This window comes from Hyla sarda, chromosome 3 (assembly GCF_029499605.1).
Source record: "Hyla sarda isolate aHylSar1 chromosome 3, aHylSar1.hap1, whole genome shotgun sequence".
Classification (NCBI taxonomy): Eukaryota; Metazoa; Chordata; class Amphibia; order Anura; family Hylidae; genus Hyla; species Hyla sarda.
This window is the reverse complement of record NC_079191.1, coordinates 307,301,097-307,321,922: the sequence shown is the minus strand read 5'-3', so window position 1 is coordinate 307,321,922 and position 20,826 is coordinate 307,301,097. Positions and strand designations below refer to the sequence as shown.

General features: G+C 43.0%; 1 protein-coding gene across 2 annotated transcripts in view; it reads right to left on the bottom strand.

Annotated features, from left to right (window-relative positions):
* The window catches only part of SMOC2 (SPARC related modular calcium binding 2), a 308,253-nt gene that overhangs the window by 188,855 nt on the left and 98,572 nt on the right, over positions 1–20,826 (bottom strand). For both annotated transcript variants that reach the window (XM_056567010.1, XM_056567011.1), the window contains 2 exons: positions 19,533–19,639; positions 3,791–3,890 (listed from right to left, as the gene is read on the bottom strand). In XM_056567010.1, the coding sequence (XP_056422985.1) occupies positions 3,791–3,890; positions 19,533–19,639 (207 nt within the window). The remainder of the gene's footprint in view (positions 1–3,790; positions 3,891–19,532; positions 19,640–20,826) is intronic.

Genomic DNA, 20,826 nt, shown 5'->3' with positions numbered 1-20,826 from the left:
GGTTATGTCATCATTGTCTAACTCATATAACTTTTTTTCCTACTCTCAATCAGAAGTTCGGTAAACAAGTGCACAAACTGAAGCTATCAATCGAATGTCTGGAAAATGTATTATATGAAGGAAAAAGGCAAAACCATTAATGGTCCTACCCCCACGAGGGCTTTAGAAATCAACAACAGAGGTCTTAACTTCAAAATGTGTAACATTTTTTATTTTTTGGATGCATGGCAAAAGTTTGTTGATTCCATGTTCCCCTCACAAATATCTTTGTTAGCATTTAGGCCCTTTAACACTGGTTAATGAATGCATGAACAAACATTATCATTAAAGTTAATTCCCAATCAGCAAAAAAAATACTTATGGAAGGGACACTACAGGTCAACTCATAGGCCATGAGGTACAAGCTGACAATTCCCTGCTGCCTTAGTCTGGACTCTAGCCTACCAACCACTGTCCTCTTGGTATCATCCAGGATTGGATCACCAGTAACCATTCAGCGCTGTCAGCAGAGAGCACTGTGGTCAAACTGAAAAGAACTCCAGAAAGAAATACAACTACCATTAGATGTGCCATTAGAAAATTACCTATTGTTTTTTTATGTTTACCATTTTACTATCTATATTACAAAATAATCCTAAAATATATAAGTTTTCAGTCTAGCTGCTAGGCCTAAATCTAACCAGAGGCTTCATGTTCTGTCTGACAATAAGAAGGAGGCTGCTAGGAAGTGATCTGTACAGTTAAAGATGACAGCAATAGACAGACTAAAAAATAAATGAAGCTTATAGCTCAGCCTCCCTCTCCATGTGAAATGTCCTTTGCAAAGGTCAAAGCATGCCCAGTTACATTTCCTATTCATGTGAAAAGGACAGCTCTCCTCTAATGTTGTCTATACTAACAATCAGAAAATAGAGACATATTACAAATGTGGCTTTAATCAGTAAAAAATAAAAAATAAATAAAAATTTAACAGATACATATACTTTCCAAAGAATTTAATAAACCTATTAGATTATTCCTTAGGACTGAAGAGAAGGTGATTGTAGTGCTCTTACTGAGCCCCTGAGAGCCTTCCACATGATGCACAGCTATTTCAAAATGTCTTCATTTCAGGGGACAGGACCAGTGCTTAGATGTTTTCCATCAGTACTCACACATTGGCCCTCATTTACTATTGCAAACCAGACATGTTTTGTCGGGTTGTGCGCCAGATTCTGTCGCAATGCACCAGAAATTCTGTCTGCGACAGATTTTGTGCCAGATTTTGCGCCAGAATTTGCACCAGAATTTTAAAAAACACAGACTAACTCTCCATTTTGCTTAAAAAAAAAAAAAAAGGGGGGGCCTGGCTGCTGGGGAAAAGGGGCGTGGTCTCCGAAAAGGGACGTGTCCCCAACATTTTCACAAATAACCAACATATTTACTAAGGTTTCCACAGAATATGTGGTAGATTTGAGCTGAGGAAAACCAGACAGATCAGAGCATGTGTAAAAAAAAGCAAAGTGTAGGGAAAGTGGAAAATGTAGGGAAACCTTAGTAAATACCATGGAAAATAAATTGTAGGGAATTAAAACCCACAAAGAAACCTACACTCCCCTCTTAGTAAATGAGGGCCATTGTGTTTCTTTCCATTAATTCTCTGGCCAGTCAAAGGGGTGCAACTAATGACATGCCCTGCTTTTCTTTGCCATGCCATTACATAGTTAGTGAAAATGAACTGTTTAGACTGCACAGTCTGATTCTGTATTTTTTGTTTTTTTTAAAGGCCTCTTAAACATGAAAGAAACAATCTGATTGGTTGCTATGGGCAACTCAACAACTTTTCCTCTGGACATATTTTGATAAATCTCCCCCTTTATGTGCAGCAGGATCACAGTAAGGGAGGGCGTACATAAACACAGCATTAGTCTAAGCAGGGGACTGCTGAACATGATAGGAAGATGCATAACACTATCTAGGCCATCTTGGTATGTCTGCTGCTACAGACAAAATCCCCCTAACAACAAACAGTGGACAGCAGATTGCAGGTATATCACACCCAGTGCCCAAGGCTTTAGGGCTTTTTTCTGGGATATCTTGATAAAGTGATTTCCAAATATGTTAGAAATCACATAGGCTATCACATAGAGAGAAGTTGTTTGAAATAACAGTGACCATTTAACTGTTCAGACTCAGGAATCACTAACAGAATCTGTAGAGCAGAGAGGAAGCAGAATATTAATTTCCCTTTTGACCATCTGCCTCACTGCAGTTGTTTGTTGAACATTGTAAAATGTGCCTTCCTAGCTGTATTTAAGATGAAATGTTAAAATATTGAAAATAGGGTAAAATTAAGCATTAGTACGTGGCATGACCTGTTTTAAAATACTGTTGTAGGGATTCTTGTTTCCTTTAGCCAAAATCAAAAGGGCCCTAGAACTGATAGTTGCTGGGGGAAGAGAGATTGGGCATATTAGTTTTAGACATGTCCAATCCTTTGTTTACAATAGATAAAAAAGATCCAGCTTGTATGGATGGAGATTCATAAGTTGCATTGACGGAGATTCATAAGTTGCTTTTATTAGTTACAGAGATTCATAAAAGCAACTTCTGAATCTCTGTCCATGCAAGCTGGATCGTTTTCGCTATTGTGGATTCCTCAGCCTAGATCAGGCTTTTTCCGTGCTGTTGCAGGATGGAGGAGGTATACAGCCAAGCTAGATCTCTACTATTTGTTCAATCCTTTGTTCCCATGGAAGATAAGTCAACTGAAGTGTGGCCACAGCTAATTCCAATCTCCCCATTGGAATAAACATGAGCCAGTCAGGTGTTATAGCGAAGTTGACTGAAACTGCTGTTGGTTAAACAAGCATATAGCAGACCTTAGATAGAGTGTGATTTACTTAAAAAATTGTTCAAATATTATTTTTATTAAAGGGGTACTCCGGTGTAAAACAATTTTTTTCATATCAACTTGTTCCAGAAAGTTAAACCAATTTGTAAATGACTTCTATTAAAAAATCTCCAGTACTTATCAGCTGCTGTATACTCCACAGGAAGTTCTTCCTGTCTGACCACAGTGCTTTCTGCTGACACCTCTGTCTGTGTCAAGAACTGTCCAGAGCAGGAGCAAATCCCAATAGCAAACCTCTCCTGCTACAGACAGTTCCTGATGTGTGCAGAGGTATCAACAGAGAGCACTGTGGTCAGACTGAAAACAACAACTCAACTTCCTGTGGAGCATACAACAGGTGACAAGTACTGGAAGGATTAAGATTTTTAGAAGTAGTTTGCAAATCTGTTTAACTTTCTGGCACCAGATGATTTGAAAAGAAAAATTGTTTTCCACCAGAGTACCCCTTTAAAGGAGATCTGCAGCTGCATATAACTTATAGGTGTTTGATCATGGGGTGTCATACCGCTGGGACCCCTCACGATCTCTTGCACAGAGTTCCGGCTGTGCCGCGGCTCTCCCCCTGCAAGAGGTGTGTCGGCCGCAGCATGATGCCGCGGCCGACAGTCCCCCTCCATGTATCTCTATGGGAGAGGCCGAGATGCAGCGTTTGTGCATCCCCGCCTTTCCCATAGTGCTGAATGGAGGTGGCGAGTCTGTCCACCTCAGAGAGGTCGACCCCACGAGCACTAGCCGAAAATAGACGCGGCAGTGTCAGCCGCTGAGACCCCCCCGCGATTAAACACTTAAGGGTTAGGTTATATACTACTACATTACTCCTTTAACCATGAGACCAGATGTTTCATTACTGATTAGCCTTTCCTATTGTCATGACCTAAAAATATGGTATTATCTCACCTGGACACCGAGGAGTTTTATGTACAACAGCCGTCCCACTGAGTGGCCGTCCATTGGGAGATACACACCAACAGTATCCTGTGAAACTGTGACACTGAACCTATAAACAAGATGAATGATGAAATTAGTTATATTGTACAATGAAAAGAAAAAAATAAACATCCTAATTGAATATTTTAAAATATTAACGTCTTCTTATATTGAAAGTCTACACAATATTTTTTAATACATGTTAAAAAGATCTTTGCAGTATTTTAAAGAGATACATTGAAAAAAAGAAAGTTATAACAACAATAACTATCATGTTTATTTATTATTATGTTGAACTGCATGCCACTGCAAAAAGATAATGTAAGAGCAGGGTCAGCGTTAGGGCAGGGCAATCCGGGCAATTGCCCAGGACCTCCATCCCCCAGTGGCCCCCTGCGGGCTGCTCAATGGTGGATCCAGGGGGGGGTCTGGATCCGCCACTAAGCAGCCCTCAGGGGGCCCCGTCACATTTGGGACATCCCTGTGTCCCGAAAGATCTTTTCAGGACACAAGGATGTCCCGGCTACCTTTCTGCAGCCCCATGTTAACTTTAAAACGCAGGGGCCGCCGGGAGTTAGCGCACGCAGGGACGTCACTGACGGCCCGTGCGTGCGCCCATAGGGATGGAGGAGCGGAGCGTCCATATAGGCCATAGCAGTAGATTGTGACCACCGGAGGAGCGGTGGTCGGAGCACTGAAGTGGGGCAGTACACAGGCATACAGCCTCCAGCCATACACTGTATATAGCTAAAGGTTGTATGTCTGTCGGGGAGCTATACTGCACCTAATGTGGGGGAACTATACTGCACCTAAGGTGGGGGAACTATACTGCACCTAATGTGGGGGAACTATACTGCACCTAATGTGGGGGAACTATACTGCACCTAATGTGGGGGAACTATACTGCACCTAAGGTGGGGGAACTATACTGCACCTAAGGTGGGGGAACTATACTGCACCTAAGGTGGGGGAACTATACTGCACCTAATGTGGGGGAACTTTACTGCACCTAACGTGGGGGAACTATACTGCACCTAAGGTGGGGGAACTATACTGCACCTAATGTGGGGGAACTATACTGCACCTAATGTGGGGGAACTATACTGCCAACCTAATGTGGGGGAACTATACTGCCAACCTAATGTGGGGGAACTATACTGTCAACCTAATGTGGGGGAACTATACTGTCAACCTAATGTGGGGGAACTATACTGTCAACCTAATGTGGGGGAACTATACTGTCAACCTAATGTGGGGGAACTATACTGCCAACCTAATGTGGGGGAACTATACTGCCAACCTAATGTGGGAAAACTATATATACACTGTAAATGGCTGAAGGCTGTATGTCTGTGGGGGAGCTATACTGCACCTAGTGTGGGGAAACTATAGTGCACCTAATGTGGGGGAACTATACTGCACCTAAGGTGGGGGAACTATACTGCACCTAATGTGGGGGAGCTATACTGCACCTAATGTGGGGGAACTATACTGCCAACCTAATGTGGGGGAACTATACTGCCAACCTAATGTGGGGGAACTATACTGCCAACCTAATGTGGGGGAACTATACTGACAACCTAATGTGGGAGAACTATACTGTCAACCTAATGCGGGAGGAACTATACTGACAACCTAATGTGGGGGAACTATACTGCCAACCTAATGTGAGGGAACTATACTGCCAACCTAAGTTGGGGGAACTATAACCTAATGTGGGGGAACTATAACCTAATGTGGGGGAACAATACTGCCAACCCAATGTGGGGGAACTATGCTGCCAACCTTATTTGGGGGAACTATACAAAAATATAAAATTGTACTATTCTGATCCCTATAACTCTTATTTTTCTGTATATGGGGATGTATGAGGGTCATTTTTCCGCTGTGATTTGTAGTTTTTATCGGTACAATTTTTGTTTTGATGGGACTTTTCAATTGCTTTTTTAATTGCACTATTACGACTTTTGGGGCCCCACTTTTGATTTTGCCCAGGGCCACGCTAAGCCTAAAACTGTCCCTGCATAAGAGGCAAATAAATAAAGAAAGTATATAAAGTATACTTATGCCAGAAACATCACACTGAGGAATTAGAACTGATAATGTTGAGAAAAAATGTACATAAGTTGAGATATGTAAAACATATTTGAGTGTAGATAAGGGAGATATGACTGGATAATAGCCATGACAGGGCTGTTAGTTTACAGGGATATAAACTGTACAAAAATGAGAAAGGGGTATTGTGTGGCTTATTCCTTAGATGATGTCATTTAAGAGGTTAGTGACAACTGATGTCGGCCATTGACTGTAAATGGTGGTCACTAGTACCGGTATATGAAGCTGCATACATGCTATCAGCAGATACTACTCAGTCAATGACCAACATCAAGGCGAACGCATTATTTCAGAGGTATTTAAGAGTAAATGCCGCAATTGCAGTATTTCAGAGGTTTCGGACAAGAGTGAAGACTAGTCACCTCATCGATCGGGGAAGGGAAGTGGTGGTCAGGTGAAGATTTCTGTGCAGGACAATCATTTTCCATGGAAGCCAGAGGCCACCTGAGTGCCTATGCGCTGGCCAAATGGTGAACTTCTCATAGAGACTATTTAGGCGGATTCTACTAGCAGAGCACTGATGTAACTGAGCAATTCTATGCAAAAGAATAGTGTTGTTAAGTATAAGTAATCTAATGATTGCTTATAAAAGTCCCATAGAGGGACATAAAAAAAAAAATTACAATGTTTAAAAAAAAAAAACATTACTTTAATTCAAATTCCCCCTTTTGAATAAAATAGTTTTTTAATATAAACATATTTGGTATCGCTGCGTGCAGAATATAATAATGTTGATCTTGTTTGGTGAATGGTGTAAACAAGAAAAATAAGAAACAGAATATATAAAAAAAAATAATAATAATACATTTCTATCCAATTTTTTTTGTCAGATAGAAAGTCTCTATAGCCCATGATTTTTGTGTCCCAATTCAAAAACTGATTAAAATTGTATCAGATTTTTTTTACCTTATTGTCTATGTGAAAAGTATTGAATCTTATCAATATCCATTTTCTACCATTTAGGGTATGTTCACACTGCAGAATCTCCGCTGGCAGAATTCCACGAGCCGAGATTCTATCTGGCGGCGGCAGATGAAAATACTTTGGCGATAGGACCACGCGGCATTGCGCCATCACCATTTATGGCTATGCAGTGCTCGCGGACTTCCGCGCAAAGAAGGAACATGTTCCTTTTTTGCGCTGAACAATTTCAGAGGTGGAATTGTCCGCTGCTGAAATCCCTCAGTGTGAACGGGTCTCGCGTAAGACCCATTCACACTGATGGTAATGTTCACTGCGTGGAATTCCATTTGCGGAATTCCGCAGTGTGAACATATCCTTAGACAGACAGGATTTTTTCCCTGCACATGTGCAGTAGCTTCAAGACTGTCTAGAAGGATTGGAAAAATAAACTATATGATTTAGAAACAAAATGAACAAAACGTGAAAGCACTACCATCTAACTTGGAGATATGATTTTTTGACACAATTTAATACAATTTTAATAGCATTTTAAGCAATCCATTTTAAAATATGTTCGACGGATATCAAAATGATGATATGAATATTCCCTAAGCCAACTTATAGAAGGCGCAAACATACTTTACACTAAGATTTTATTTGTTACCCTAATGTCCTCAAAAATAAAAGTATACCAAAACAGACTCCAGTCCACAGTGTTACGCCTAGCGCTCCGGGTCCCCGCTCCTCCCCGGAGCGCTCACGGCGTCTCTTTCCCTGCAGCTCCCCGGTCAGTCCCGCTGACCGGGAGCGCTGCTCTGTCATGGCCGTTGGGGATGCGATTCGCACAGCGGGACGCGCCCGCTCGCGAATCGCATCCCAGGTCACTTACCCGTTCCCGTCCCCTGCTGTCATGTGCTGGCGCGCGCGGCTCCGCTCTCTAGGGCGCGCGCGCGCCAGCTCCCTGAGACTTAAAGGGCCAGTGCACCAATGATTGGTGCCTGGCTCAATTAGCTTAATTGGTTCCCACCTGTTCCCTGGCTATATCTAGTCTCCTCCCTTGCACTCCCTTGCCGGATCTTGTTGCCCTTGTGCCTTGTGAAAGCGTATTGTGTGTTTTATAGCCTGTGTACCAGTACCTTTGCTATCTCCCCTGACTACGAACCTTGCCGCCTGCCCCCGACCTTCTGCTACGTCCGACCTTGCTACTGCCTACTCCCTTGTACCTCGCCTTTCTTCAGTATCTTCAGCAGCCAGAGAGGTGAGCCGTTGCTAGTGGATACGACCTGGTCACTACCGCCGCAGCAAGACCATCCCGCTTTGCGGCGGGCTCTGGTGAAAACCTGTAGTGGCTTAGAACCGGTCCACTAGCGCGGTCCTCGCCAATCCCTCTCTGGCACAGAGGATCCACCTCCTGCCAGCCGGCATCGTGACAGTAGATCCGGCCATGGATCCCGCTGAGGTTCCCCTGCCAGTTGCCTCTGATATCACCACGGTGGTCGCCCAGCAAGCCCGACAGATCGCCCATCTAACCCACCAGATGTCAGAAATGTCCACCATTGTGCACCAACTTCAGTCGCAACTTCATCAGCAATCATCTCCTCCGCCAGCTCCTGCACCCCTTCCGCAGCGAGTGGCCACTCCTAGCCTCCGCCTGTCTTTGCCGGACAAATTTAATGGGGACTCTAAGTTTTGCCGTGGCTTCCTTTCGCAATGTTCTCTGCACTTGGAGATGATGTCGGACCTGTTTCCTACTGAAAGGTCTAAGGTGGCTTTCGTAGTCAGCCTTCTGTCTGGAAAAGCCCTGTCATGGGCCACACCGCTCTGGGACCGCAATGACCCCGTCACTGCCTCTGTTCACTCCTTCTTCTCGGAAATTCGAAGTGTCTTTGAGGAACCTGCCCGAGCCTCTTCTGCTGAGACTGCCCTGCTGAACCTGGTCCAGGGTAATTCCTCCGTTGGCGAGTACGCCATACAATTCCGTACTCTTGCTTCTGAACTATCCTGGAATAATGAGGCTCTCTGCGCGACCTTTAAAAAAGGCCTATCCAGCAACATTAAAGATGTTCTGGCCGCACGAGAGACTCCTGCTAGCCTGCATGAACTCATTCATCTAGCCACTCGCATTGACATGCGTTTTTCTGAGAGGCATCAAGAGCTCCGCCAGGAAAAAGACTTAGATCTCTGGCCACCTCTCCCACAGTCTCCACTGCAATCTGCGCCTAGGCCTCCCGCCGAGGAGGCCATGCAAGTGGATCGGTCTCGCCTGACCCTGGAAGAGAGGAATCGCCGTAAGGAAGAGAATCTTTGTCTGTACTGTGCCAGTACTGAACATTTTCTGGTGGATTGCCCAATCCGTCCTCCACGTCTGGGAAACGCACGCTCGCACTCAGCTCTCGTGGGTGTGGCGTCTCTTGATGCCAAGTCGGCTTCTACACGTCTCACGGTACCTGTTCGGATTTCCACTTCAGCCAGCTCTCCCCTCTCAGCCGTGGCCTGCCTGGACTCTGGAGCTTCTGGGAATTTTATTCGGGACTCCTTTGTGAATAAATTCCGTATTCCGGTGACCCGTCTTGTCAAGCCACTCCACATTTCCGCGGTCAACGGAGCCAGGTTGGACTGTACCATACGTTTCCGCACGGAGCCCCTTCTTATGAGCATCGGATCTCACCACGAGAGGATTGAACTTTTGGTCCTCCCCAATTGCACCTCGGAAATTCTCCTAGGACTTCCCTGGCTTCAACTTCATTCCCCAACCCTGGATTGGTCCACTGGGGAGATCAAGAGTTGGGGGTCCTCTTGTTCCAAGAACTGTCTAAAACCGGTTCCCAGTAACCCTTGCCGTAACTCTGTGGTTCCTCCTGTATCTGGTCCCCCTAAGGTCATTAAGGACTCTGCCTGCCACAGGAAATGCCCCTCCCCCCCTCCCAGTTCCATCGGGCAAGTTTCTGTGTCCCCTCATGGCCCTCGTCCTGGTGTCACACTGCCCCGTGCCAGGTCCCGCCCTCTGCCCTCTCTCCCCATTCCTACTCCTGCGGTTCTGCCTGCCGTTGAGGAATCCCTCCATCCTTTCCCGGTGTCCTCATCCCAGGGGAGGCAGTTACCCGATAAAGAGAAGGGGAGACCTAAGGGGGGGGGGTACTGTTACGCCTAGCGCTCCGGGTCCCCGCTCCTCCCCGGAGCGCTCACGGCGTCTCTTTCCCTGCAGCTCCCCGGTCAGTCCCGCTGACCGGGAGCGCTGCTCTGTCATGGCCGTTGGGGATGCGATTCGCACAGCGGGACGCGCCCGCTCGCGAATCGCATCCCAGGTCACTTACCCGTTCCCGTCCCCTGCTGTCATGTGCTGGCGCGCGCGGCTCCGCTCTCTAGGGCGCGCGCGCGCCAGCTCCCTGAGACTTAAAGGGCCAGTGCACCAATGATTGGTGCCTGGCTCAATTAGCTTAATTGGTTCCCACCTGTTCCCTGGCTATATCTAGTCTCCTCCCTTGCACTCCCTTGCCGGATCTTGTTGCCCTTGTGCCTTGTGAAAGCGTATTGTGTGTTTTATAGCCTGTGTACCAGTACCTTTGCTATCTCCCCTGACTACGAACCTTGCCGCCTGCCCCCGACCTTCTGCTACGTCCGACCTTGCTACTGCCTACTCCCTTGTACCTCGCCTTTCTTCAGTATCTTCAGCAGCCAGAGAGGTGAGCCGTTGCTAGTGGATACGACCTGGTCACTACCGCCGCAGCAAGACCATCCCGCTTTGCGGCGGGCTCTGGTGAAAACCTGTAGTGGCTTAGAACCGGTCCACTAGCGCGGTCCTCGCCAATCCCTCTCTGGCACAGAGGATCCACCTCCTGCCAGCCGGCATCGTGACACACAGGTGGTGTGTAGCACTGTAAGTCAGTCGCATTAACTTCAGTGAAGCCGAGCTGCAATATCAACCTGTGGACAGGAGTGGTGCTGTTTTTGCAAGAAAGAAGCAGAGTTTTTCTAATCTTGGGCAACCCCTTTAAATACATACCTTATGAGAATAAACACAAGAATGTGGTCTAATCTCAGAATGCTGCTATTGACCCTGACAGCTTCTAAATGCTTAATCGCACGATACTGGAAAAATGCAGAGACCCCATCTCTACACCTACTTCGGAAAAGGTTACGTGTAATTAGGGGATTGGAATACCTTTCTGCCACCTTAGAAAATAGACTGCCTGCTTTCTATAAGACTTGGTCTCCGTGGGATACACTTGAGGCTGATCAGCTCCAACATTAGGCCCCATACCGGGGGTGCTGTGTGGGTGAGGGACACGAACTACTTGTCTCTTTGAACCTGTCCTAATTCTATATTCCTTTTTCTCTTATGTTCTTCTTCTGTCTTCTCTCTTGTCTATCCTCTTATGACCTCTCATGTTTTATGTTTTAATCTTCTCTGATCTCCTAACTGTGGTGATGCACTTATTTACCTTCATTGCGACCTCAAGGAGACAATTTTGTGATAAGATAAGGCTATTTATTCATAGCTATTATTCTTTAATTGTTAGCAGAAAAATCCATACAATTTTATTAAGAGAGTAATCTACTTATCCTTCTAGCCTAACTTCTACTACCTACTCTATGAAGTTGTTGTGAAGCTACATTTACTGGAGACCTTTGTTAACCATAGCTTTCTATGTTCTTGTATTTGTTCACAAATTTTCTATTCCTGTAATATATCTTGGAAAAATGAAAATAAACAGTTATTTAAAAAAAATAAATAAAGAATGTGGTCTAGTGAATCTATTGTCTAATAAATAATTTAAAGAAAGCATTTAAGAAACTAAATCAAGAAGGTAGTAAACAAAGAAATAAAGTGTTATTTAACCTATTGGGGACCAAGGGTGTACAGGTAAGACCTTGCATCCCAGTACTTAAGTACCAAGGGTGTACCTGGTCCCGTTAGCAGGGTTTAAAGCGTACTCAGGAGCTGAGCACACTTCAAACCCTGTGGGTCCCGACTGCTATCAGCAGCCAGGACCCAGGGTTAATGGTGAGCACCGCCGATAGGGCTGATGCCCAACATTAACCCTTTAGACTTTGATGGCTGCATCTAAACCGAAAGTAAAAGTGTCCCAGCAGCTCAGTGGAGCTGATCGGAACATCATGGTGAAACCTGCCTCCTCACCGTCCAATCGGTACTCTGCTGCTCGCAGCCTGCCATGCAGGCTCGAGCAGCAGAGCACTGATAACACTGATCAATGATATGCTATGGCATAGAATTGATGAGTATATGCAATCAAAAGATTGCATGTTATAGCCCCTATGGGGGCTAAAAAAAAATAATGTATTGAAAAAAAAATTAATAAAATGTAATTAACCCCTTCCTAATAGAAGTTTGAATCCCCTGTCAGGCCCAAGGCCTGATTATTAAAATCCTATATTTGTATTATAATTATAACTGTGTGATGTATTATCCATGGGTGAGAGGTCATTCAGACTGTGGGTTTGTGTATTGCATTTTATTGGGGGTCTGGCTGTTTGTTTACATCTCCTTTGAAGTCAAAGGCTTTTTTGAAGCAGCAGGATGTAAGGTGCACTCTGGTCCCATCATATAATCAAACAGATAAGGGGTCAGGAAGAAAGAAGACACCCTGGTGGGATCAGAGGGGAGGGGGGAATGGAGTCTCCCTCCCAAGAAAGCAGATATAAGATTCAAAATGTGTGACCCATAATCCGGGACACAGAGAATGGGGATTTGATTCCAAAGCGCTTCTCCTCCGGTTAGTAAATGGTAAATGGTAAGTCCAGGCAGGAAGATTCTTAAGTATATAAGGAATAAATTCCTTATATACTTAAGAATCTTCCTGCCTGGACTTACCATTTACCATTTACTAACCAGAGGAGAAGCGCTTTGGAATCAAATCCCCATTCTCTGTGTCCCGGATTATGGGTCACACATTTTGAATCTTACCTTGATACTGATACAGTTGACCTCACGTCCATTGAGTGATTCTACATGCCTGCATAGGTGTTGTGCCCTCAGCACAACGCCCTCCGGTAAGCCTTACACTTGGTTTCCTAAGGGGCTCACCTATTCTGACATATTACACTAGGAGCGCATCTCTTTCTTTTTTTCAAGAAAGCAGATATGATATTTAAACAATGCTAGACTCAAGGTGTTCAATGCTGTGCACAAGCTGACAAGACCATCCTAAGAACAGCACTCACCTGGACTGCTATATCATCATGCTGTAAGAACTGCATTTTTGCTTTCTGAACTTGTCTTGCCAAACTCTTTTATATATTTTTGTACCTGTATGTCATTTGTTCCTGTATTTATATATATATATATATATATATATATAGCACTGTGATACCTTTTATCAGATTAAATGTTTAATTAATCAGCTCTGGTCTTTGATCTATAAATATATGAGCTCACCTTTCTGAAGGCAGCTCTGGTGGAAACACGTTTATCTAAGGGTTAATTTGGTGACTTGCTGGGACTAGTAGTAGATACCCAGAGGTCTGGCTGCTTTAACCCTTGCACCATCACACTCTCTCTAATGTCTTGGCTGGACCGATAGGGTGTGACTGTGACATCCCCCCCTTTTCTAATTTTTTTTTAAATTAAATAATGAAATAAAAAATAAAAATAATCATATGTGGTACCGCCGCATGCGTAAATGTCTGAACTACTAACATATAAGGGTAGCACGACTGCACGGCATACATGTAAAAAACATACCAAAGTACAAAATTGTGCATTTTTGGTAATTTCATATATCATAAAAAAAAATTTAAAAGCGACCAAAAAGTCCCATCAAAACAAAAATGGTGCATGTATTTTTTTTAAAGTACCTAGTAAAATAAAATAAAACCTACATAAGTTGGGTATTCTTGTAACCGTATTGAACTGCGTAGTAATGGAAGCCTCCAAAGTTACAAAATTCAATGCAATGTTCTTTTCTTTATGCTTAAATTATGTGTCTGTGAACATAGAGCTGATGTGACATGCCAAAAAGCTCCAGTTTTAATCTGTCTAAAAGACACTTTCTCAGAAGATTTATAGCTTGTCAATATCCATTTTGGCAAATTCTAGTTTTGCTTTTTTGTGACTTGCTTTTAATAGCGATGGATTGGACAATCTGACACTAATGTACATTGATCTTGGAGTTCACCTCAAATGTCTTAGCAAGTTATTCTGGGCTCTTTGGTTACCATTCGGATTATTTGTCTCTTCGAGTTATTGTCAATTTTTCTATTGCCGACACGACCAAGAAGGTTGGCTACATTCCATGGACCATGGACCTTAAACTTCTGAATAACATGTGCAGCTGTAGTCACAGGAACATTAAGCTGCCTGGAGATGGTCTATTAGCCTTACCCTTCAACAGGCTTGTCTATCATTTTCTGTCTAATCTCCTGAGACAACTCTCTCCCTGGCTTTCTGTGGTCCAAGCTCAATATGGTATGCACCATGACACCAAACAGCACAGTGACTACTTTTAACCCTTTAAATATGCAGAGTGATTGATTACAAGTTTGGAGACACCTGTGTAGCTAATTTCAGGACACACCTTAGTTTAGCATGTCCCTATTGTAAAAAAAAAAATCCTAGTTTGAATATTTTTACTAATTTTTAAGACCATAAAATGATTTTCACGACAAAGGTTAGAAACATTATAAACAAAAGAAAATGTGGCACACTGTTTTGTCATCTTTAGCTTGTAAGGAAGCTTACGGGTTTGAAGTCCATTTTTTGATGAAAAATAAAATACTTCTGAATACTTTAATTAAAAGAAAAATTTCAAGCTTATAATTCAAAACTAGTATTCAAGTATAATATGAATCAATAGTACTATTATTTTCATAGTACGTTCCAGAAAGTTCTCAGTATGAATGTTTATACAAAACTTATATTAATAGAGCATAGTCAAATGTATACATTTCTAGTGTGAAAGTTGTGTGACATTCCTTATTATAATTTGCACATTATAACATAACTAAAATAAAGATAGTTTTGTTTCCATAGTGAATGTTTGAATTCAGTATGATGCTTTCTTGAGTCCTGTGTTTAAAAGTAGCATATTGACTAGGGTGTTAGGTATCATATGTAAAAAAAATAAAAAAAAATATGATACCTAACATCCTAGACAAGAAGTAATTTACAAATCTGTTTAACTTTCTGCCACCAGTTTTGTAAATTACTTCTATATAAACATACTAATCCTTCCAGTACTTATCAGTTGCTGTATATCCTGCAGGAAGTTTTATAGTTCTTTTAAGTCTGACCACAATGCTCTCTGCTGACACCTCTGTCCGTGTGAGGAACTGTCCAGAGCAGGAGAGGTTTGCTTTGTAGATTTGTTCCAGCTCTGGACAGTTCCTGACATGGACAGAGGTGTCAGCAGAGAGCACTGTGGTCAGACAGAAGATAACTATACAACTTCCTCTAGAGTATAATCTGTCTGACCACAGTGCTCTCTGCTGAAACCTCTGTAAACCTCTGTAGAGAGCACTTTGGTCAGACTGGAAAGAACTAAACAACTATAAATCTTGAATACAAACATCTTGAAACAAGTCCAGAGATAAAAGTGGCATTATTATCTCTGGACTTGTTTCAAGATGTTTGTAGTCATGATTTTTAGTGTTACTGTGTATTATGTCATGTCCTATTTATTTTAACTTAAAGTTTGCTTAAATATTAACATTCATTGTATTTAGAAAATGTTTCTTTAAGCTTTTCCTTATTATGTTCACTTTATTATACTTATCTGTTAATAAAAATTATTTGAACAGAACGAAACAACTTCCTCTGTAGTATACAGCGGCTGATAGGTACTGGAAGGATTAAGATGTTTTAAAAGAAGTATTTTACAAATCTTCAATGGATTATAGAGCAGGTACAGCAATTCTGAGCACCGTCGGTATAATATGGCCAAATGCTAACGGTGCCGTGGTGTGAACAGACCTCAAACACGGTGAATGCTGGGCTACTTCTAGGTGGTGCTATCTTATGGTGCACACAACGCAAAGTGAATAACATCCAGGAAGGGAAAAGATGCACTCACCACGTTCAGTAGCAAAAAGCTTCTTTAATGTTGCTGTGTAGTAACAAGCGAGACCCTAGCAGCCAGTGCTGGGAGTAGGTGCAGGACGCTGCGGACATCTCAGGTATGACAGCTGTTTCACCCACGCATGCAGGCTTCGTCAGACCTTCGTCTCTTACTGGATGTTATTCATTTTACAAATCTGTTTAAGTTCCACCAGTTGATTTTACATAATTTGTTTTCCACAGAAATATCCCTTTAATAAATGTTTGGAATTAATCCATTCAACCCACCTTGAAAAGTGAAATAATTGAGTATATTTATTAGTTCCCCAGGATTCATCTGTTATGAAATGAAGTTTGGAAATGCCAAGTAAATTCTCCAGTAAAGGGGTATTCCAGTACAATTAGAGCAGGTAGAGAAAGTACAAGTTCTGACGAAGCGGGCTGTGTTCCCGTGAAACAGCTGTAACCACACCTCTTGTTCCCCGGCGTCCCTGCCGACTACCTGTCCTCCTGTGTTCTACATTTTATGCTTAAAGGAATAAAGTAACCTGTGCACGTTGATCCTTCCAGTACTTTGTTCCGTATTCCAGTACAATATTTTTTTTTTTTTATGGATTTGGTGTACGCTAAAAATAAAATGTACTCCTGTCCTGAGTATGCTTTGTTTTTGTTATCTGTGCACACTGAGTTCATTTGAAAATTGTTTTTGCACTGTAATACCTCTTTAGTGTACATTCACATGTACAGGATCTGCTGCTTCAATGGGTAGCAAAATCAGTATCAGAAAATATGATCCTGTGTGTTTGAATGTACCGTTAATAAGGAATTATTGTTATTTATGTAATATGTCAATAGAGCAGTATGGATTGTTTTTTTAATTCTAGTGCACCCTAAGTCCACTTTCTTTTAAATAGTATGTGTGCTTGCATATAAAAAAAGGAAATAAGTTATTAAGAGGAGTATTCCTATCTCCACATTATATGCCACGAATGTCTAAAAGATTACAGTCTCTCTGAGACCTCCAAAAATTCTCCCAGTCGCATCTGGCCTGGTTTATAAGCAATTTTTAAAACAGATTAGTGGGTGCTGCATGTAAGTCCCTTAGATATTGGAGAGTTTTGTAGACAGCATAGCATTATGGGCTACACTGCTTATATAACTCAGGATTTACGGTAACAGTCTAGCTGGGGTTCTATGCTTTTTGCAACTCCCATTAAGGTCTAAGAGAGTTCTGTGTTTCTGTAACCAGGTAACTGCAACAAGCCCAAATGAGGCCAGGGGTTGTGGGGTCCCAAACATGTTCTATTTGGTTACAATCTAGTGAGCTTGGGGGTCAAGGCAGAGTGGTAAAATTTAGTTTTGCCAACCACTCCCTGGTGATGGGCTTTGTTAAATGGTGACCTATCCTGAAGACTTGGGTACAGATGGTCAGCTAACAGATCCGTACAAAGTTCACCATTTAACAATCTGCCCATGTTCAGGGGTAGTCAAGTCACTTATTTACCCTTGACTGGCAATTTATTTGAGAAACAATTAATGCAGCTCTGAAATAATTTGCCACATGGTATTGTGCTAATGGTCGCAAGTGAGTTAATATGTATTTATTCACATTCATATTTTTATACTTAGAGACAAAGACGTGTTAAGGCTAATGCATAATGAGTTATAATTGTAGAAATGCTATGTTGTTCTCTGCCCCAATGCAGTATCTACATTGCCTTAAAAATAAGAAAATTGGCTTAAAATGAGTCAAATTCTTTCAAACACATCTAAATGTCTTTGAAAAAGGTGCGCAGTTTGTCCAAACGCCATATTTTTCAATGTATTAGGCTTTTCCTGTAAAAGTGTTCTATGACCTAAACAAAAAGAAAACACTGAACAGTGGGAAATCCGGCTTCTCTTACTTGGCATTAGCCAAGTCTTACATATTTATACATTTTATTTTGATACATATAGATATATACATATCTATACTAGCTTTTGCCCGTGGCTTCGCTCGCGTTAAATTTGGGATAACATAGATTTACTTTTTACGATCCTATAGTAATGAGGCCATTCTGGGTAAAGTCTACGGGCATCCAAACAACCCGAAACATTACATCTGCTGTTTCATGGAATTGAAGATCGACATCCTTTGAGGACTTTTACCGAGTCTGCGCGCAGGGGAACCCGCCTTCTCCCGCTGCTTATATACTGCCCACAGTTTTCATATCCCATCCTCATATCCCGTCCTCCTATCTCAACCTCCTATCCCGTCCTCCTATCCTGTCCTCCTATCCCGACCTCCTATCTCGACCTCATATCCCATCCTCCTATCCCGTCCTCCTATCTCAACCTCCTATCTCGACCTCCTATCCTGACCTCCTATCCCAACCTCCTATCCCGTCCTTCTATCCCGTCCTCCTATCTCGACCTCCTATCCCGACCTCCTATCCCGTCCTCCTATCCCAACCTCCTATCCCAACCTCCTATCCCAACCTCCTATCCCAACCTCCTATCCCAACTTCCTATCCTGTCCTCCTATCCCGACCTCCAATCCCGACCTCAAATCCCGACCTCCTATCGCTTCCTCCTATCTCTACCTCCTATCCCGACCTCCTATCCCGTCCTCCTATTTCTACCTCCTATCTCTACATCCAATCCCGACCTCTAATCCCGACCTCCTATCCCGACCTCCTATCCCGACCTCCTATCCCGACTTCCTATCCCTTCCTCCTATCCCGACCTCCTATCCCGTCCTCCTATCTCTACCTCCTGTCCTCCTATCTCGACCTCATATCCCATCCTCCTATCCCTTCCTCCTATCTCTACCTCCTATCCCGACCTCTTATCCCGTCCTCCTATCTCTACCTCCTATCTCTACCTCCAATCCCGACCTCCAATCCCGACCTCCAATCCCGACCTCCTATCCCTTCCTCCTTTCCCGTCCTCCTATCTCTACCTCCTGTCCTCCTATCTCGACCTCATATCCCATCCTCCTAACTCGACTTCCTATCTCGACCTCCTATCCCGACCTCCTATCATGACCTCCTATCCCGATCATCCCGTCCTCCTATCTTGACCTCCTATTTCGACCTCCTATCCCAACCTCCTGTCCCGACCTCTTATCTCTACCTCCTATCCCGACCTCCTATCCCGTCCTCCTATGCCATCCTCCTAACTCGAAAAAAAAGTACAAATAAGCACGTGACCAAATACAATTTTCCAAATAAGACTTAGAGGAAATGTTTTACAGCCCCAGGAGCCATTGGCCTTTCCATGAAATATTCTGATTGCTGAAACATTTACTTTTCCCAACAAAATAGTGGGGATGTACAATATGTACAATCTGTTTTTTTGAGTAATTTCCTCAATTCATAATATCAAAAATCACATAACAAGCCAAAATAAATGCATACTGGTTTCTAGTCAAAAGTATAGCTCTAGCAAAATGAGCTGAAAAACATTTGCATCTAGGAAACCTATTACAGCCTCAGAGGCATTTAGTCTAGCTATTAAATGCTCAGATTGCTAAAACATTTACTCTCTCCACCAAGACATGATTACAAATAAGTCTAAGTGCCTGGTGATGTGATTTGTAATGTATTTATTTTGAATCATGGCAAGACTCAACTATTTCTATTGTAGACTAATTGTAAAAGAGCACACATGCAATTGAAAAAATAAATCAAAATGACCAACCTCACTGTATGTGCCATCATCATTGCACTCTGGGATAAACACTTGCTGGAATTCTTTGCGGGCTTGTTCTTGAGTGTACTTCCTCTCTGCAACACATCTGGAAACATCTAAAATAAATAATGGGAAAAAGTTAGCCGTTTTTATGAAATCCATCATCAACATTTTACCATCTCGATTCGTCAAGCTTAGCCACAAGATTATTCTTTGAGCATACCTATTTAACTAGAGTGAAAATGATTTTTCAACACATCCTTTTGTGATCACAAAGAAATTATCATTTAAGCTGTAGGGAAAGCAATGAATACAGAGGCCACCCAGCCTCAGAACCCTGGGTCCACTAAAAGAAATAATTGTGAGGACCCTCATACAGAATACAAAAGCATATGCAATATGTCAACCCTTAAAACATTTCATTTTACTATCATTAGATATCTCCAGGTGTCCAGATTCCACATTCTTTTTGCAGCTTCTTTATATCCCCTTGTTCCTAAATACAGAGAAAAGTATTGAACACATCACCATTTTTCTCACTAAATATATTTTCAAAGGTGCTATTGACGTGAAATCTTTACCAGATGTAGGTAACAACCTAAGCAATCCATAGAAAGAAACCCAAAAAAATAAACTCACAAATAAAGTAATGTATAATAATGTAAAATAACACAGGGAAAAGAATTGAATGCATGGAGAAAGGAAGGTGAGAAAAGGCATGGTTCAGTCCCAACTAATGGCCTACAAAAAGGTCTCACTGCCAAGGTGTCACACAAGACACATCTTATTATGGGCAGCGGCGGATCCAGGGGGGGGGAGCAATTGCCCCCCCCCCCCCCCCGATAAATTTTCCCGTCACATTCAGGACATCCCTGTGTCCCGAAAGATCTTCTCGAGACACCAGGATGTCCCGGTTACCTTTCTGCAGCCCCGCGTTACCTTTAAAAATGCAGGGGCCACCGGGAGGTAGCACATGCAGAGATGTCACTGACGTCTCGTGCGTCCGCCCATAGGAACAGAGCGGAACGGAATGGAGCAGGAGGACGTGTGCATAGTAAGTTACCAGCGGCATGTCACCTTCGGTGCTCCGACCACCGCTCCTCCGGTCCCGGACCTACTGCTATGGGCTATAGGCCATAGCAGTAGATCTTGAACCCTGACCAGAGGAGCGGGGGTCGGAGCACTGTAGTGGGGCAGTACACAGACATACAGCCTCCAGCCATACACTGTATATGGCTAAAAGCTGTATGTCTGTGGGGGCCACTGCCTACTAAATGTGGGGGGGGACTATACTGCCAACCTA